Here is a 16,810-nt window from a genome sequence, read left to right on the forward strand (position 1 = left end):
CATATATATGGCTTTCCCACTCCACTTCCGATTAAAAGAGGTGTGTGTACACACACACACACACACACACACACACACACACAGAGCTATAGGTTGGAGAGGAAGGGTCAATCCTAAAACCTCTCTAATGAACTGAGGCTTCTCCCTCCTGCCTTCCAGAAGGCCTCATTTAGGGGCTTAATGGCTGCTACCACCAACAAAAGTACCACCAGTGGTAGCTTCTCTGGAGAAGATTTTGGATGAGTGTGTGAGGGGCTGCAGGATACAAATGTACTGCTGTTTTAGTTAGTTAGTTTGTTTTGCCATGGATGGCTAATGAGAGTTGGCAGTATGGATTCTATAAGAAAATAGGATTGTTGCATAACGCTCTCTCAGATTTAACAAAGGTTGATCTTTTAGTACTGTATTCTGGTTAATCAATGTCTCTCTTGTTCTTTTTTTATTTAGTAGGAGTAAGTGAAGCTGGGGCGGAGAGGAGGGAAGCAAGACGAGAGCTACAACAAAACATATATTCTAAATACCCACTGCGATGGCCCATCATCTTTTTCATTCACCATCATTAGGCTAGATTGGTTTCCTGGGAGATGTCCCAGTTAAGTGGATTTCCTGATTAAGTGCTTCCCGATTAACTGGAATAGATTGTAAGGACTGTACATAAATATGCCTTGCTTGTGACTCTCTTTGTATTTTGGAGTTAGAAAACTGATGCCCGCTCCACATCTTTCCAAATGGGATATATCTTACTGGTTTGAAAAGCAGTATTGAAATGGCATTATTTTCTAAATGACTAGATCGCTCTTTAATAATAATAATAATAATAATAATAATAATATCTAGTCCTATTTCTGATAATGTATTGTTGTTAGGATGGAGTACTTAGTGATTATGGTGGAAAAATCACAAAAACAGGTTGGATGAAAGGCACACACCTTTATTTTTTCCAAAACACTTGAGTGCCTACAAAATTTTAGGCTCCATTCCTGTGCTTACTGCAGTGTAAGATCCTGTGAAACCTCTGGATTAAACATGCATAGGATTGCGCTATAAGATTTTTAGTCAGAGGTGATGCGATAAAGGTATAATTGCTTGTAAATAGAATGCACTGATTTCTTTTGATCTGTACAGGCCATCCAGTACATTTTGCTGCCTGCAGCAGACAACATGATGGTGCTATCCCCATGTACAAAAGGTAACTAGACTGGCAATTGAATGTTACTTCAATATTGGTAGTCAAACAGCAGGCTAGCTTAGCGTGTGCAGGGCACACAACTCTTCCCTCAAATACTGCATCTTTCCCCAGCATTTGCTACTTGAGGCAGCTGCTTCACTATGTCTAATGGTGGGACTGGCTCTGGATGCACTGGTTTTGCAGTTCCTGAGATACCAGAAAAGCTTGCAAGACATATAAGCCAAATAAGATAGTGGGATGAGTGGGTTGGAGTATACCCTCCAACATTTCTCTGATGAAAATAGGGACGTCCCATTCCATAATAATAATTTTACTATTATACCCCACACAACTTACAGAGTCGTCTACTCTGGTCAGCTTCCAACATACATAAAAACATTTAAAAAATTTAGCATTAAAAAACCTCCCTATACAGAATTGCCTTCAGATGACACAGGGGTCGTAAAACGCCATACCCTCCAACATTTCTCCAATGAAAATAATCACAGAATAAAAAACAGTAAACTAATTTCAGCATACAGATTTCATCAGCAGAGTGTAAAACAGCACAGAAAAATATACAGTACAGCATCCCTAAAAACATACTGTATAGCAGATATAAAATTCAACTATCTCAAAGGATTCACTATTTAAAAGCCTGGGGCTATCTCTTTTACTACTCTGCAGTACATACAACCACAAACCTGGTCAAAAAGGTCTAGCTGATGGGCAAGATCAGTTTCCAAATCTGCACTAGGAGCCCATTTATAGTGACAAATGTAACCCCTTCCTTCCCATAGCTCTGTAAGAAATGCCCTTTAAAGAACACTTATCCTGATTTGTCCATAGTTTGTGGCATCCTTGGTTAACAGAAGACTCCATAGCTCAGAGTCACATGCTTTGGATTCAGTTTTGTGGTTGTTGTTTTTTTAAAAAATTCAGTTTCAGTTTCAGACACCTCTAGTTCAAAGATCTTGGGTAACAGGGCTGGCAGAAACCTATGCCCGAGGCTCGAGAGAGCCTGCTGCTAGACAAAGCAGATATTGTTGATGATTTGTGCAATTCTGTTTTCATTATAATATTTATCTGTAAGCGGCTTTGAGAGCCTTGTCTGGACATAGACAAGGATATAAATAAGGGATGGACTGTATCCCAGAACAGAGCACATGATTTGCATGTTCTCAGTCCCTGATATCTCCTGGGTAGGGCACCCATGCTTGAAACCCTGCAGAACCGCTATCAACCAGTGTGGTAAACGGTGCTGACCAACGACTGGATGCAGTAGTAAGGCAGGCATTTTTATTTATTTGTGTGACTTCATTATGCCCTCAGGACACAAAGATAAGCATTTATAAATATTTCCAATTGTTTTATTTTGAATTGATTCTTAGACATGTAAGAGGGCTGTCTCACACTGGAGTTCATGTATGGGTTCAGCTTCATTAGAATGCCCTATTCCGTGTTTATTTCCCTGTTTGGGTTAGAAGAGAGAAAACAGAGACTGCAGTTTGCCAGGAGAGGGCGTTCTCATCCTTGCTCCAGCTCCAGCCAAGCAGTTTCTGCTTTTTGTCTGCTGGACTCCTGCCACACTGGGCATTGCATTGCAGAGCAGCTGTAACACATGCAAAAATATGCAGTACCATCCAGGCTTCCCCATAGGATGTTCTGAGTGGTTGATGGTAGGATTAAAGAATTTGTGACGGAGGCAGGAATTAAAAACTGTACTCGTAATCCATGTAGAATGGGGAATAACATCTGTCCCTGCAGCATAATAGGTCAAAGAGGTTCAGCAGAGGTTTGGCACACACTTGGAGGGTGTGTTTGGTATAACTTAATAGCAATTTTAAAAAATATCAATTTGATGATTTTTCAATTGATCAACATTTTTCAGAAACATTGCCCAGATATACAGGTATAACCTTGTATTTTTTTATTAATGTTAGGATTTCTGAGCAGAAGCATAGTCAGTAGAGATAAAACCTGGAAAAAATATGTGAGTGAGAGTATTTTAGGTATGTGTGTGAGAGAGAGAAAGAGAGAGAGAAAATTGAATTTAGGAAAACAGGATTAATACGGCATATGCAAGCAGAAGCAACAACTTTTTAGATGTGGCAGCCTTTGGACAGTGTTGTACAAGTGTGAAAAGTTACCAGGAGTCTGGTTTTGCCATATTTTTAGCAACATTATCTTGTGGGTCAGTTTATTAATGACACAAAGACCTCACATTCACTTGTACCAACATGCAACTGTAGGATGTGTTTGGCTATTTATAGAATCATAGAGTTGGAAGAGACCACAAGGGCCATCCAGTCCAACCCCCTGCCAAGCAGGAAACACCCATCAAAGCATTCTTGACATGTGGCTGTCAAGCCTCTGCTTAAAGACCTCCAAAGAAGGAGACTCCACCACACTCCTTGGCAGCAAATTCCACTATCGAACAGCTCTTACTGTCAGGAAGTTCTTCCTAATGTTTAGGTGGAATCTTCTTTCTCGTAGTTTGAATCCATTGCTCCGTGTCCGCTTCTCTGGAGCAGCAGAAAACAACCTTTCTCCCTCCTCTGTATGACATCCTTTTTTATATTTGAACATGGCTATCATATCACCCCTTAACCTTCTCTTCTCCAGGCTAAACATACCCAGCTGCCTAAGCCGTTCCTCATAAGGCATCGTTTCCAGGCCTTTAACCATTTTGGTTGCCCTCTTTTGGACACATTCCAGCTTGTCAGTATCCTTCTTGAACTGTGGTGCCCAGAACTGGACACAGTACTCCAGGTGAGGTCTGACCAGAGCAGAATACAGTGGTACTATTACTTCCCTTGATCTAGATGCTATACTCCTATTGATGCAGCCCAGAATTGCATTGGCTTTTTTAGCTGCTGCATCACACTGTTGACTCATGTCAAGTTTGTGGTTTACCAAGGCTCCTAGATCCTTTTCACATGTACCTACTGCTCTCAAGCCAGGTGTCTCCCATCCTGTATTTGTGCCTTTCATATTTTTTGCCCAAGTGTAGTACTTTACATCTCTCCTTGTTAAAATTCATCTTGTTTGCTTTGGCCCAATTGTCTAATCTGTTAAGTTCATTTTGAAGTGTGATCCTGTCCTCGGGGGTATTAGCCACCCCTCCCAATTTGGTGTCATCTGCAAACTTGCTCAGGATGCCCGCAAGCCCATCATCCAAGTCATTGATAAAGATGTTGAATAAGACTGGGCCCAAGACAGAACCCTGTGACACCCCACTAGTCACTACTCTCCAGGATGAGGAGGAGCCACTGATGAGCACCCTTTGGGTTTGGTCAGCCAGCCAGTTACAAATCCACTGAATGGTATCATTGTCTAGTCTGCATGTTACCAGCTTCTTTACACGAATATCATGGGGCACCTTGTCAAATGCCTTGCTGAAATCAAGATAGGCTACATCCACCTTTATCTACCAGGCTTGTAATTCTGTCAAAAAATGAGATCAGATTAGTCTGACATGACTTATTTTTCAGAAACCCATGCTGACTTTTAGTGATCACAGAGTTTCTTTCTAGGTGCTCACAGACTGTTTGCTTAATGATCTGCTCTAGAATCTTTCCTGGTATTGATGTCAGGCTGACTGGGCGGTAATTGTTTGGGTCCTCTCTTTCCCCCTTTTGAAAATAGGGACAACATTTGCCCTCCTCCAGTCTGCTGGAACTTCGTCTGTTCTCCAGGAATTTTCAAATATTATTGCTAGTGGTTCTGAAATCACCTCTGCCAGTTCTTTTAATACTATTGAATGTAGTTCATCTGGCCCTGGAGACTTGAATACATCTACACTAGCCAAGTATTCTTGTACTATCTCCTTACTTATTCTGGGCTGTGTTTCCCCTGCTGAATCATCTACTCCATATTCTTCAGGTCGGGCATTGTTTTCTTTTTTGGAGAACAACTGCCAGAATATGAGAGACAACTGCCAGAATATGAGAGATGAGCTCTGTGTGTCCTTTTGGCAGGGAAATCATGGGAAACCGCTTTACTTTCCAATGAGAAAATGGCATTAAATAAATAACTAAATGACCAAAAAGGAATTCAGGTTGATCAGACAAAAATGTAAATCAGTCTCTCCCCCCCCCCCAAATAGATTCCTTGTAGCAACTGGAATTGTATTGTCTGGAATTGTGTTGGTTGAGAGACCAATGGTTCCTGAATTTATAATGAGATTTAACCAGAATTTGATCATACTAATCAACTGATGCGTTCAAGCAACGCATAATTTTATGGTTCAGAACTCTGCTTGGGGAGGAAAATAAAATCAAGATGAAATTGTTTGTAATCATTTGGTATTTTTGATGCAGCTCAACTGAAGTTACCATGAGTATAATATATTCTGAAATAAATAGTTGCATTTGTGAAGGAAAATCATTTTGGTGCAAATATTCTGCCAAACAGCAATAAATTGTTCCTTGTTTCACATCTGTAATTTGGAAGCTGTCCACCACAAAACACTGACTTGCCATTCATGAAATGCAGTATATGTAAAAAAAAAGGTGCAATTAGTATCCAGTATAAAATACCATGATCCATCCCACCTGTTTGTATTGATGCAGCGCTTTTTCTAAGTGCTCAAACTAATTTTACCACCACCAGGACAAAATTTCTTAAGTGTCCAAGTATGCAAAATTTATAAGCTGACTTGTGCTTGTGCTACCCTTGTGCTGTAATAAATCAGTAGTTTGAGAAAGTGCTGTTATTTTAGTGGCACTACTCAGTGGATGTTTGCATTTTGCTTTACAAATGAATTCTCTTTGGATATAATATCAAATACTGAAGCAGTGATGGCATAAAATAGCAAGATTACATGAGATTCCTAGTAAATTGAAGGTTAATCTGTATTCTATAGCATTATGGCTTACGCATGGATCACAACATGACTTAATAAGAAGTGCTTATCTTCATAACCAGGCCATTACTTTAAAATCTATTAAGAACATACTGTCATCTCTAAATGATCCAAGAACCAGCAAGGTTAAGAGAATAATGGATCAGCTTAGTTTCCCATTCATATTAATTTACCACTTTGTTGCAAATTCTTGCAGTAATGCTTTCTGAAAAGTGCAATCGTTGGAAAGAAAAACAAATTTCTGGGCTTGAAAACTAGCAATAGTTCTTATGAGCTACTTGTTGAGGCAAGATTACTGAATATTTTCAGCTTTCCAACTGCACTTTTGAGAATCACCCCAGCATATATTTTGGCCTCATACAAAAACTGAACTGCTGTATTTTAATATATTTGCTGAACCCAAGCATCAACTTGTGCATAACACTTCTGGACAAATTTCTAAAACTAGGCCAGTTCATAACACTTTGGTTGCCTTGCCACAAACAATAGAATTGGTGTGATAAGATTTGTTTTAGCATAGTGTTTCTTCTTCTTTTAAATAGGCTGGTTTTCTGAACATTCGTCTTTAAAACCATTTACATATCCAGTGCCTGAGACAAGGTTTTTTCATGCAGGAGCAAATGTCTACAAATTTAAGATCAAATATGGCAACTCTATGAGGTAAGCATGACAAGACAGTTATCTGAAAGCCTTCACTCTTGACAATATTGAGGAATTGTTCAAATTAGGAAGCAGAAATAAAATATAGGCTAAGCATCTCAAAAGGACTTAGGTTGAGACTTGTTAAAATAAAAAAAATGTATTAGAATATTACAGATACTTAACCTAAAGGTAGTTTATCATAATGACCCCGATAATGTCACGGTCCGGTCGGCGGGCGTCAGGACCAGAGGCAAGATGATGGTGTAGAAGCAGGAACAGGTGCAAGGCTGAGGGTCCAGCAGCAGGCAGTCGCAGGGTCAAGGAGCAAGGCAGAGGCAAAGGTCTGGGAGTCAAGAAGCAAGGCGAAGGCTCAAGGAACAAGAATCAAGGCGAAGGCTCAAGGAACAAAAAGCAAGGCGAAGGTCCAAGGGTCGAGGAGCAAGGCGAAGGCTCAAGGAACAAGAAGCACGGCGAAGGTCCAAGGGTCAAGGAGCAAGGCGAAGGTTCAAGGAACAAGAAGCAAGGCAAAGGTACACGGGTCGAGGATCAAGGCGTCGGCAAGGCAAGGGTCCACGGAGCAAGGATCAAGACGTCGGCAAGGCAAGGGTCCACGGAGCAAGGATCAAGAAGCCAGATGCAACCAGGCAGGGATAGCAAAGGTCAGGAGGCAGGCGTCCCAAAGGCGAAGGTCCGAGAGTCAGGAAGCAAGAGGCCAGACATAGCAAGGTAGAGAACGCGTTGCTGTCGTAAAGAGCTGAAGGAAAATGCTGAGCTTTTATCTCTCCCAGCTCCTGCCACCAGGTGCAGTGAGATCTCAAGTGGCCTCACCTGGGTGACTACTCCTTGCCTCTCCAGCACAAGCTGATGTCTTCACCTGTGTGGCCACGCCTTGCTTCCCCAGCACAAGCTGAGGCAGGCCCCAGTCCTGCAAGGCACTACAGGCCCCAGAGCCTGACTCCTGCCCATACTCCTGACAGATAATAAGCTATAACTTTATCTCTGAACTCACTTAGGTAAGCCATCTGTCACTCTCATCCCTCTACGTATCTGCAACGTGAAGCTAATAACACTGGTCTGCCTTACAGGGTTGTTGTAAGGATAACTGAGAGAAGTTATGTGAAGTAGAGTTGGAGCTAGCTACTCCGGCACCCAGAGGGCGCACATGCTGTGCACCCAGGGGCGGGGCTAGCTGCCCGCAGGGGCGGGGCAATCGTCCAGGAGGCTGGGCAAGTGTCCCAGGGGGGCGCTGCCTGCATTAAGCAGCGAGTGTCCCAGGGGAGCGGCGCAGCAATGTCACCCCCCCCCCCAGGGATGACACCCGGGGCTGCCCATACCCACCACACCCCTTCCTCCACCAGTGATGTGAAGCACACTGAACACTCAGCAAATACTGTAACAAGCTGCTGCTATTATTACTATAACTATACTATAAATATCAGAATGTTTGTTCTGGATTGTCCCTAGTTCATTTGAGCAAAACAATTATTTAAATCAGCCAGAGTTCCCCCCAGTGCAGACATAACAAGAAAATTCTGATCACATCCTTGAAGCCACATTGGAGGGGAAAAGGGAATGCCGGTATATGAGCAATTAGATATTTAGTGTAAACTACAGTGATTGCAATAGGGACACGGGTGGCGCTGTGGGTTAAACCACAAAGCCTAGGGCTTGCCGATCAGAAGGTTGGCGGTTTGAATCCCCGCGACGGGGTGAGCTCCCGTTGCTTGGTCGGGGGTTCCTGCCAACCTAGCAGTTCGAAAGCACATCATGCAAGTAGATAAATAGGTACTGCTCCAGCACGAAGGTAAACGGCGTTTCTGTGTGCTGCTCTGGTTCGCCAGAAGCAGCTTTGCCATGCTGGCCACATGACCTGGAAGCTGTACACCGGCTCCCTCGGCCAATAAAGCGAGATGAGTGCCGCAACCTCAGAGTCGGTCACAACTGGACCTAATAATGGTCAGGGGTCCCTTTACCTTTACAGTAATTGCAATTGTTTTAAATGCCCATTTGCATTTGATTTCTGCAGTTAAATTCTGTTATGTTTGTTTTACAGTGTTAATATTGATTTTCATGAAAGTATTGTCAATGAAGAACTACAGGTAAGATATGAAGCAGATTTATCTCAGAAAGGGTCATGTGGAATTTAGACTTTGTCCTCTTTGCTTTGGGAAAACGGAGTGCACTTAAAGTTCAGGTTCCATTCAGATAGCTTTGAACCTCACAGTGAATGCTTGTTTGGGAGTTTCCTGTTTGCTGGGAGGAATACTTGCAAAAAACACGGTTTTGTCTTGTGTAAGAGGGGGTAGTACATTTCCTCATATGGTCCCAATTATTATTTTTCTGTTCTCATTGTATGTTTGCATTGCATGGTACTAAGCTTCATTTATGGTTCCCTACTGAACCCTTGAAATCCACCCCCCTTTACCTGGAAGTCCTTGTAAAGCCAAGCCAATCCTACAATTATTTCTTTTAATTATTGTCTTCTTTTTATTAAGCAGTGTATAATGGGCTCATTGTTTTACTTACGCAGAGTACAGAGATGAAACTGATGCATCAAATTTTTTTTTATCCTTTTGCTTGAGCAGAAGAAGATGTAATAAAGTCAATTGCAAAGGAACCTGTGGTTGTGCAGATGTTGTTGGACTCCCAGCTTCCATCAGCTCCAGCCAGCATGGCCCATTGGTCAGGGATAATGGGAGCTGTTGTAGTTCAGCAACATCTGGAAGATCGAGGATAAGATTTGGGAGATCTAGAAGTTAGCTTGATAAAACATAATAACAACCTTATCACAAGAACTCGGGTTAGTCCAGTCTATTACACTGTGTTTAATATCAGAAACATAGCTGCCAAGTTATCCCTTTTTTAAGGGAAATTCCCTTATGCTGAATAGGCTTCCTCGTGAGAAAAGGGAAAACTTGGCAGCTATGATCAGAAATTTGTAAGCACTAATAAAGTATCAGAATTTCCTTCAATTCTTCCAGGATGCTATTCGAGTAATACTTGGAAACCTTGATGATCTATGCCCATTTACTACTGAACACTTGATAATATTTCCATGTATCCTTTTATCAGTGTAAGTTGTCTAAGGAACACGTGTTGACGGTGGGGGTGGTTATAAATCTATTAATAAAAATAAATAATCATAAGGCCAATCTGGGAAAGGATTTTACACAACCTGTCTGACAAAGAAACACAGAAGAGTCTTACTTCACAAATTACAAGAGAAACACTTATTGGTGGTAGGCTGCCATTGAATGTGTAGGCAGTGAAATAGACACACATGTGCTTATCAGGGACAGGAATGAAGAAGTGGACTAGATACTTTCTGATGGGGAACAGGGACAAGCAGTTGGAAGCCAGGAAGCATTTGAATTAGAACAATGTGCATTTGTACTAGGACGTGAATGAATGTGTGCACTAATAAGTTGGGAATCAGACAAATGGGGAAACAAGAATAAAGAACAACATTAAGAAGCTGAGAAGATATGAATTATCAGTACTACTGAAACATTAAAGGGGCATCTAAATGGGAAGGCTTGATAATCAAGCGCAAGCTGGTGAGAATTGTAGATGAGGAAAAAGGTTAAACTCGTGCAAGCTGGGTATAATTTTGATTGAAAGTAAGAATGCAGCATTTTGAAAAGATAGAAAGCATACTTCTGCTACAATATGAGGTATGCATTTTGAAAATCCTGCTGAATTCTATAAGTATTTTTGAGCAAATCTCCCAAACATGCAACATCACTTTTCAGTGAAGTGAAAATACTTGTGCAAATAATCAGATACATTTTGCACATTATTTGCCTATGGTAATTTACTTCAGTAATATGTCCGTTTCCTACATAATATCCAGGTAGTAAATTTCTGTTTATGAAGCAGTCTTCACCCAGCCATCAGTCAGTTGCCTAAAAATGCCTATTCTCCTTTTAGCCCCTCTAAGGTTTCTCCTATCTGTACCAAAGAATGGCATCTTTGCTCAGAATCACCTTTTCACACTCTCTTGCTTTGTTGTTTTTCTGTCTTCTGAGACAGACAGATGCCAACTAACTCACAACTTATATACGGTAGCAAAATCAAGAATTTGCAACTGGTAGCCCTGGATCAAAAGCAGTTCCCCGAAGTGTGTCCCCGACCTCCCTTTCCAAGCAAAGACAAAAGGAGTGGTGTGGAGACAATAGTGCAGGCATCCCCAAACTGCGGCCCTCCAGATGTTTTGGCCTACAACTCCCACGATTCCTAGCTAACAGGACCAGTGGTCGGGGAAGATGGGAATTGTAGTCCAAAACATCTGGAGGGCCAAAGTTTGGAGATGCCTGCAATAGTGGTTTTAAACATGGCATTTACTGACCTTCAGCGAGTGGCAGTTTAGAGTTTTAATACATCAGTCCTCACCCCAGCTTCTTTTCAAAGCTTGCTGCAAAGTAACTGAGCCTTAGATTGTTAAGCTTTATTTCTTAAGTCTGATATTGAAGTCATTGAAGAGTGAGATAAGATATTCATAAGATATGCAGAATCAGTACATTTATTTTGTTATCCTTAAATTTATCTGTTATCTCTGCTTGAGTGTAGAAAATATTTGGTCTGCAAGTTGTGGAGCTATATCTGTTATGCTGCAATACAGCATTGTGTTCACAAAGCTTTTTGTGTAAAGCTCCACGGTGCCTCCAATTCTGCACCTACATTAGTGTTTTCTCTTTTCCCTACTAGCTTCTGCACACAATGCTAAGCCAAAGGATAGTTCAGCATGAATGAGCCAGTGTACTGGTGCACAGTGAGAAAATCATGGCTGTTTTGTTCCTGCCACCACCACACTGTCTAGAGCTAAGCTATTGTTTGACTTAGCCTTAAATCTCAGCCCAGCCTCATGGTTTGTTTCTCTCAAAACAATCCACAGGCAGTAATGTAAAAACAAACATTGAGTGCAGTGCATTTGTCTGGAGCAAGACAAACCATGAAACTGGGTTCAGATGTAACCTTAAGCCCAAACCATGGCTTAACTCTGGATAGTGCAGTGACAGCAGGACCAAAGAAGAGTGAAGTGATGACAATTTTCTCACCACGCGCTAGGATGCTTAATTGTTCACACTAAGCATGTGGCTATCAGAGGTAGGCAGTAGCATTCCATTCCTATCTTTCCTGCAGCCAAACTGAACCAGGAATGACACCATAATTTTTGCAACCTTCCTTTTACTCCAAAGTGCTGCTGAACTGTTGAGCCTTAACTGTGCCGATCAGATTTAAACCAATGGGAAAAAGTGTCAGACTTGAGATTCATGCGTGGTGATACGTTTCTTGTTCCTTATCCTTACGTCTGCACTGTCTATGTAGAATTAAATCTCTTGAAGCATGGTGCATTGTGGGGTAAGTTCCGAAATTCAAGAAAGAATGTTTGAAGTCTAAAGATATATAACCTGACATAATTGCCACAAGAAAAACAAACAATTGATTTTGGCTCCAGGATTTCCCTACTTTCCCATAGTGCATAGGTTGGGATAGTCCCTGACCCTCCTGATGTTGCAATTTATAGGCCTATAAAAACTCTTGATTATCCATGGGTCTGCAAAAACAGATCCAAATCTATTGGCTATGGAGTGTTCACTTTCTCTGGGCATGTGTGTATCAGCCACCTTTTTAACGATAGTAGGATTAAGATGTTTGAGAGGTTTGTCTTTCCTTTTCCTGGAAATTTGCTGTTACACTTTTTGCAGATGTGCAGTTCCATGTACTGGAATGTGTTATGTTTTAAGTCTGCTAGTAAATAAGTTACCAATTTGGATTGGCCTATCTTTTATGAAGTATGTTGCATATTTTCAGGTAAAGCAGAATATAGGGAGGCCTGTAACTCTGTGAGTATTTTCTTTGAAATTTCAGACAATAAGATGGGAAAAAGTAGAGGGGGATTCATTCTGCCGGAATTAATACTTTAAGTTTAAAGAAATGGGGTGGGAGAATAGAACTGCTTCAGCATGTTCCTAAATTTGTATTTGTAGCCAGTACTAGTCCTACTCAGAGTAGATCTATGGAAATAAATAGATATGACATTAATTTGAATGGGTCTACTCTGTATAGAATTTAGTTGGATATAACTTTTCATTTGCATGATCTATGTACTTAAAAGAAACCAGATAAAGTATGTTTCATTGCACATTGGTGCCTTAGGCTGTAATCCTGTACGCTTATCTGAGAGCAAGACCATTGACCATCATGGCTCCTACTTCTGAATAGACATGTATAGGTTTGCAGTGTTACTGCGGGTTCTGCAGTTCAGCACCCAGTAACTCATAACTCCAACGGCTTCAACGGGCATTGTTCCTTAGACATACATAAAATTAGTACAGGAAAAGGAGCAATTCGGATGTAATGGCCCCATATAAGCACTTCTGAAAAACTGTTTCCATGTGTCCCTGTACAAGTGACCCTGTCTAGCATTTCCACAGGGACCCTGAAGTTCTAGTGCAGTTAAATCACCAGTGAACATGCCTTCCATGTGGAACATGGCACTTCCTATGGGATCCACAACAATTGAATTGCACAGCAATTGAATTTAGTGCAGCCACACATTTACCTGGGAATATGGCCTATTGAGCACAGTGTGTACTTCAGGGTTGGGGAAATGTTTATTCCAGGCCTGTCCAACTTTCAGGAGATTGAGATCTACTCCCACTATTAAAAAACTGGCAGTGATCTACTAAAGTTCTTGAGTTTTTTTAAGTTATTTTAGGGAGCCAAAGTTATTGAGCTTTTTTTAGAGAGCCAAAGTTTTGTCCACACTGGGGTTGTGGGGAGATGAGGGTGGAGAGGCACGTGACATAGAAGTATTAATATATTTTTGCTAAAGGACACATTTATTAATACATAAACAACAATAAATTGCAAACATATTTTTGTAGTGTTAGCTTTCTTGAGATGCTTTTCCTAAGTTTATACAAAAACAAACAAATATGTTTATATTATATGTTAATACATCTTCTTGCAAGTCTTGTAATAGTAAATAAAATTTATGTTTTTAAATGAATAAATAAATGAATTTGACAATCTGATGCATCCTAAAAGGGCAACAATGGAAGTGACCAAATAGATAATGTGGACACAGAAAGAACCATTAAGTGGAGAAGACTTGACAACACAGTAGAAATTTCACATCCACGGATATCCAGGGGCAGGTCAGTGACGATCTTCCCAGCACTAGTTCCTCGTTCTTACCTTTAAAATGCTTGATGTCACTTCTCAAATATTGTGCTATATAGTGTCAGTTATCATATATCATACTATATGATATAGTAAGTACACACACTTGTAAACATTTGTGTTTCACAGGGAAAGCATTGAACATAAATATAGATCCATTTGCTCTGGTTCAGAGAAGGTTAGGGTATGAGTCTTGCTTTGTTTCCTGGTAAGGTGAAATGGTGATGTCAATATCTCCTGGTGGCGATTTCACCCGAGAGCTGTATACTTATGTGGTAAGAACAGGTATTTCCAAGCCATAGAAACTAAAAACTCAACTTTGCCCTGCTGTGATAAATACCAGCAGGTCAACTACAGTATTCAAAAGTGTTACATAATTGCTAAGAGATATTATGATTACCAGATGGAGAACACATGGAGTATTCACCATGAAACAGATGGAGTATAAACACAGAATTGCCTTGCGAAAACATAGCATACAACCATTCCTAGGAGGAAATGGGTAGGATGGGATTCCACAATAGAGGAGAGGCTTGGATTCCTTGTAAAAAGTACTGTTTGATAAGTGGCTGTTTAAAGAAAGCACTTCAAAAACTCCAATCAATAATTGTTATTTTGTTGCTGCCACAGACCTCAGGCAGTTCACACATGATGCTAAATCAAAATTTAGCATTGCACAAATGAGCCAAAGCAAGCCTTGGACTTGCTAAACCAGTGTGGTGTAGTGGTTAGAGTGTTGGACTAGGACCTAGGAGACCACTCAGCCATGAAGCTCAAAGGGTGACCTCAGGCCAGTTACTGCCTCTCAGCCTAACCTACCTCACAGGGGTGTGGGGATTAAATGAGGAGTGGGGAGAACAATGCATGCCACCTTGAGTTCCTTGGAGTAAATAGTGGGATATAAATGCAATTAAATTAAAAAAAACTTTTAAAATGTTTCCTCCTCCCTTCCCATTTCACACACAAGAGGGGGATCTGAAGCATCTGCCTATATTTTTAATCCCTGTGGTGTAATTTGGAGAACTCTGATTAGTCTAAACTCTAGCTAGTTCAAACAAGCCAAATCAAACTATGCTTTTCTTATCTTGGTTTGCTTGCTAACCAGAGTTTAATCTTAACAGAGTTCCCCAAGATTGACAATAGGGAACACTTTTCAGATTAAAAGTTTAGGCAGATGCAGGGCCGTCTCTAGGCCCGGACTGGGTGGTGTGATGCGCCAGGGCGCCTGGCCACCAGGGGCGCCGAACAGCTGGTGTCTGGCTGAGCGTGGCAGCCAGGAGCTCCATGCGAGGTGGCAAAAGCGACGGCAGTAGCAGCGAGTTGCAGAACCAGCAAGACTCCTGCCTAGAGTGGCAGCAGGCGCGTGCTGCCACTCTAGGCAGGAGTCTCGCTGATTCTGCAAGAAGAGGAGAGGACCTTGACGAAGAGGCTCCAGCAGCTCCCCACAGTAGTGAAGGTTGAGTTAGTTGCCTTCTCCTCGGGCAGCGGGTCATCTAGTCCAACCCCCTGCAATGCAGGAATCTTTTGCTTCGCATGGGGCTCGAACCCGCGACCCCGAGATTAAGAGCCTCATGCTCCGCCGACGGAGCTCTGTCAATAGCACAGTGGGGACCTCCTGTTGTGCTCCATCGAGGCGGCGGATGGGAGGGAAGGGGGGGCACCCGAGGGATCCCTGCACCACGGCGCCAGATAGGCTTAAGACGGCCCTGGGCAGATGGTTCCAGTCTCTTCTTCTGGTGTGTACTAGGATTGCAGAGAACAGCAGGCGCACTCAAGTCAGAAACTCTTAGAAGTTTATACTGGTAATGCTAAACTGTGGGTTTTTTGGGGGGGTGGGACCTTACACCCTTCAACACACCCATTGAGAGCCACTTTCCCTTCAGGGGCATCTGTCAGTGGCTATATGCTGGTGGTGGGCCATGGGCTGTGTTGGTTAAGGTTTGATATGAATTGGCCCACACTGTTTACATGCATTGCCTTCCCATCAAAATACTCAACAAAGTTTCCCAGCTAAACATATAATAGTAATTTAGTTAAAATATGTAAAATTACATTAAAAATCAAGAAATGCAACTAATGAAATCAAATAAAGATCAGCAATAAAATGTTAATTCATCACAACAGCATACTGAAACATTGAAAAAAAGTTAAAGTGATTTAAAAAGGACTCAGAAATAACACCTCTTTAAAAAAACAAATTAAATTGTTGTGTAGCAAAATGATTGCTTTGCAGTGTATGAAACTGATCCACATATACATTATACAATAAAACTGCTTTAAAAATGTTTTTGAAAACAAACAGGTTGGCACTTAACAGTTCATCTTTATTTAATTATCATATGAGAAAAAAATATCCAAAAAGTTTTTCTGCTTAATGTCGGCAAAATACTCAATTTTAAAAAAGTTGTTCCAAATGGATGTTTAGTCTGTTCTGTTGTTGCAGAATACAAATGAGATACATATTTTATTTTTTCTTTGCAGAAATGTGACTAAAAATACAAACTGTATTCATCACACACCCAAGCTAGAAGTTGGCTTTCAAAACGAGAGACTTCGGGAAGACACAGTTCATCCAACTTTGGTGTCAAATGTATTTTATTTATTTTTTACATTAGATCTAGATTGACTCTATTGACATGACTATGTGCAGGAGCATTACCTTCCACCAGAAGCTTTGATAGCAAATACTGCAACACAGCGTTGATTCCAACCATGGTTTTAGCATGGCATACATGAGGAAGAAAGAAGCCTGGTGGAGTAGCAATGCAGAGTAGTGAAATTGTGGGCAGGAAAAACGTTAAATACAGTACTCTCCTCAAAGTGCACACATCCCAGTTTGAAATACAAAGCAACATATGCACATTTGCATGGAAGGGTAGTTAGGTTCTTAATTACATAACACCAAACTTCTACAGGTAGGTAGCCATGTTAGTCTGACGTAGTCG

The 16,810-nt window shown here is 41.2% G+C and overlaps 1 protein-coding gene and 1 long non-coding RNA gene across 2 annotated transcripts; both read left to right on the top strand.

Moving 5' to 3' along the window:
• The first annotated feature begins 2,168 nt into the window (after nucleotides 1–2,168).
• MAJIN (membrane anchored junction protein) lies at nucleotides 2,169–12,070 on the top strand. The gene is made up of 5 exons (XM_035125458.2): nucleotides 2,169–2,256; nucleotides 6,578–6,695; nucleotides 7,394–7,412; nucleotides 9,632–9,734; nucleotides 11,913–12,070. Exons 1-5 carry the CDS (start codon nucleotides 2,169–2,171, stop codon nucleotides 12,068–12,070), a joined length of 486 nt encoding a protein of 161 aa, XP_034981349.2.
• Nucleotides 12,071–12,272: 202 nt separating this feature from the next.
• LOC118089847 (uncharacterized) lies at nucleotides 12,273–16,455 on the top strand. Its single transcript, XR_004693192.2, has 3 exons — nucleotides 12,273–12,339; nucleotides 13,731–13,840; nucleotides 16,347–16,455. It is a non-coding gene; the product is annotated as an uncharacterized LOC118089847 (long non-coding RNA).
• The last annotated feature ends 355 nt before the right edge of the window (nucleotides 16,456–16,810 follow it).

Source organism: Zootoca vivipara, chromosome 8, assembly GCF_963506605.1.
Source record: "Zootoca vivipara chromosome 8, rZooViv1.1, whole genome shotgun sequence".
Taxonomy (NCBI): Eukaryota; Metazoa; Chordata; class Lepidosauria; order Squamata; family Lacertidae; genus Zootoca; species Zootoca vivipara.

Coding starts and splice junctions, on each gene's coding strand:
- MAJIN (XM_035125458.2), top strand. CDS start 2,169: ATGCCCGAGGCTCGAGAGAGCCTGCTGCTAGACAAAGCAGATATTGTT. Junction 2,257..6,577: donor TTTCATTATAATATTTATCT/GTAAGCGGCTTT, acceptor TCTTTTAAATAG/GCTGGTTTTCTGAACATTCG. Junction 9,735..11,912: donor ACACTTGATAATATTTCCAT/GTATCCTTTTAT, acceptor TGTGCCGATCAG/ATTTAAACCAATGGGAAAAA.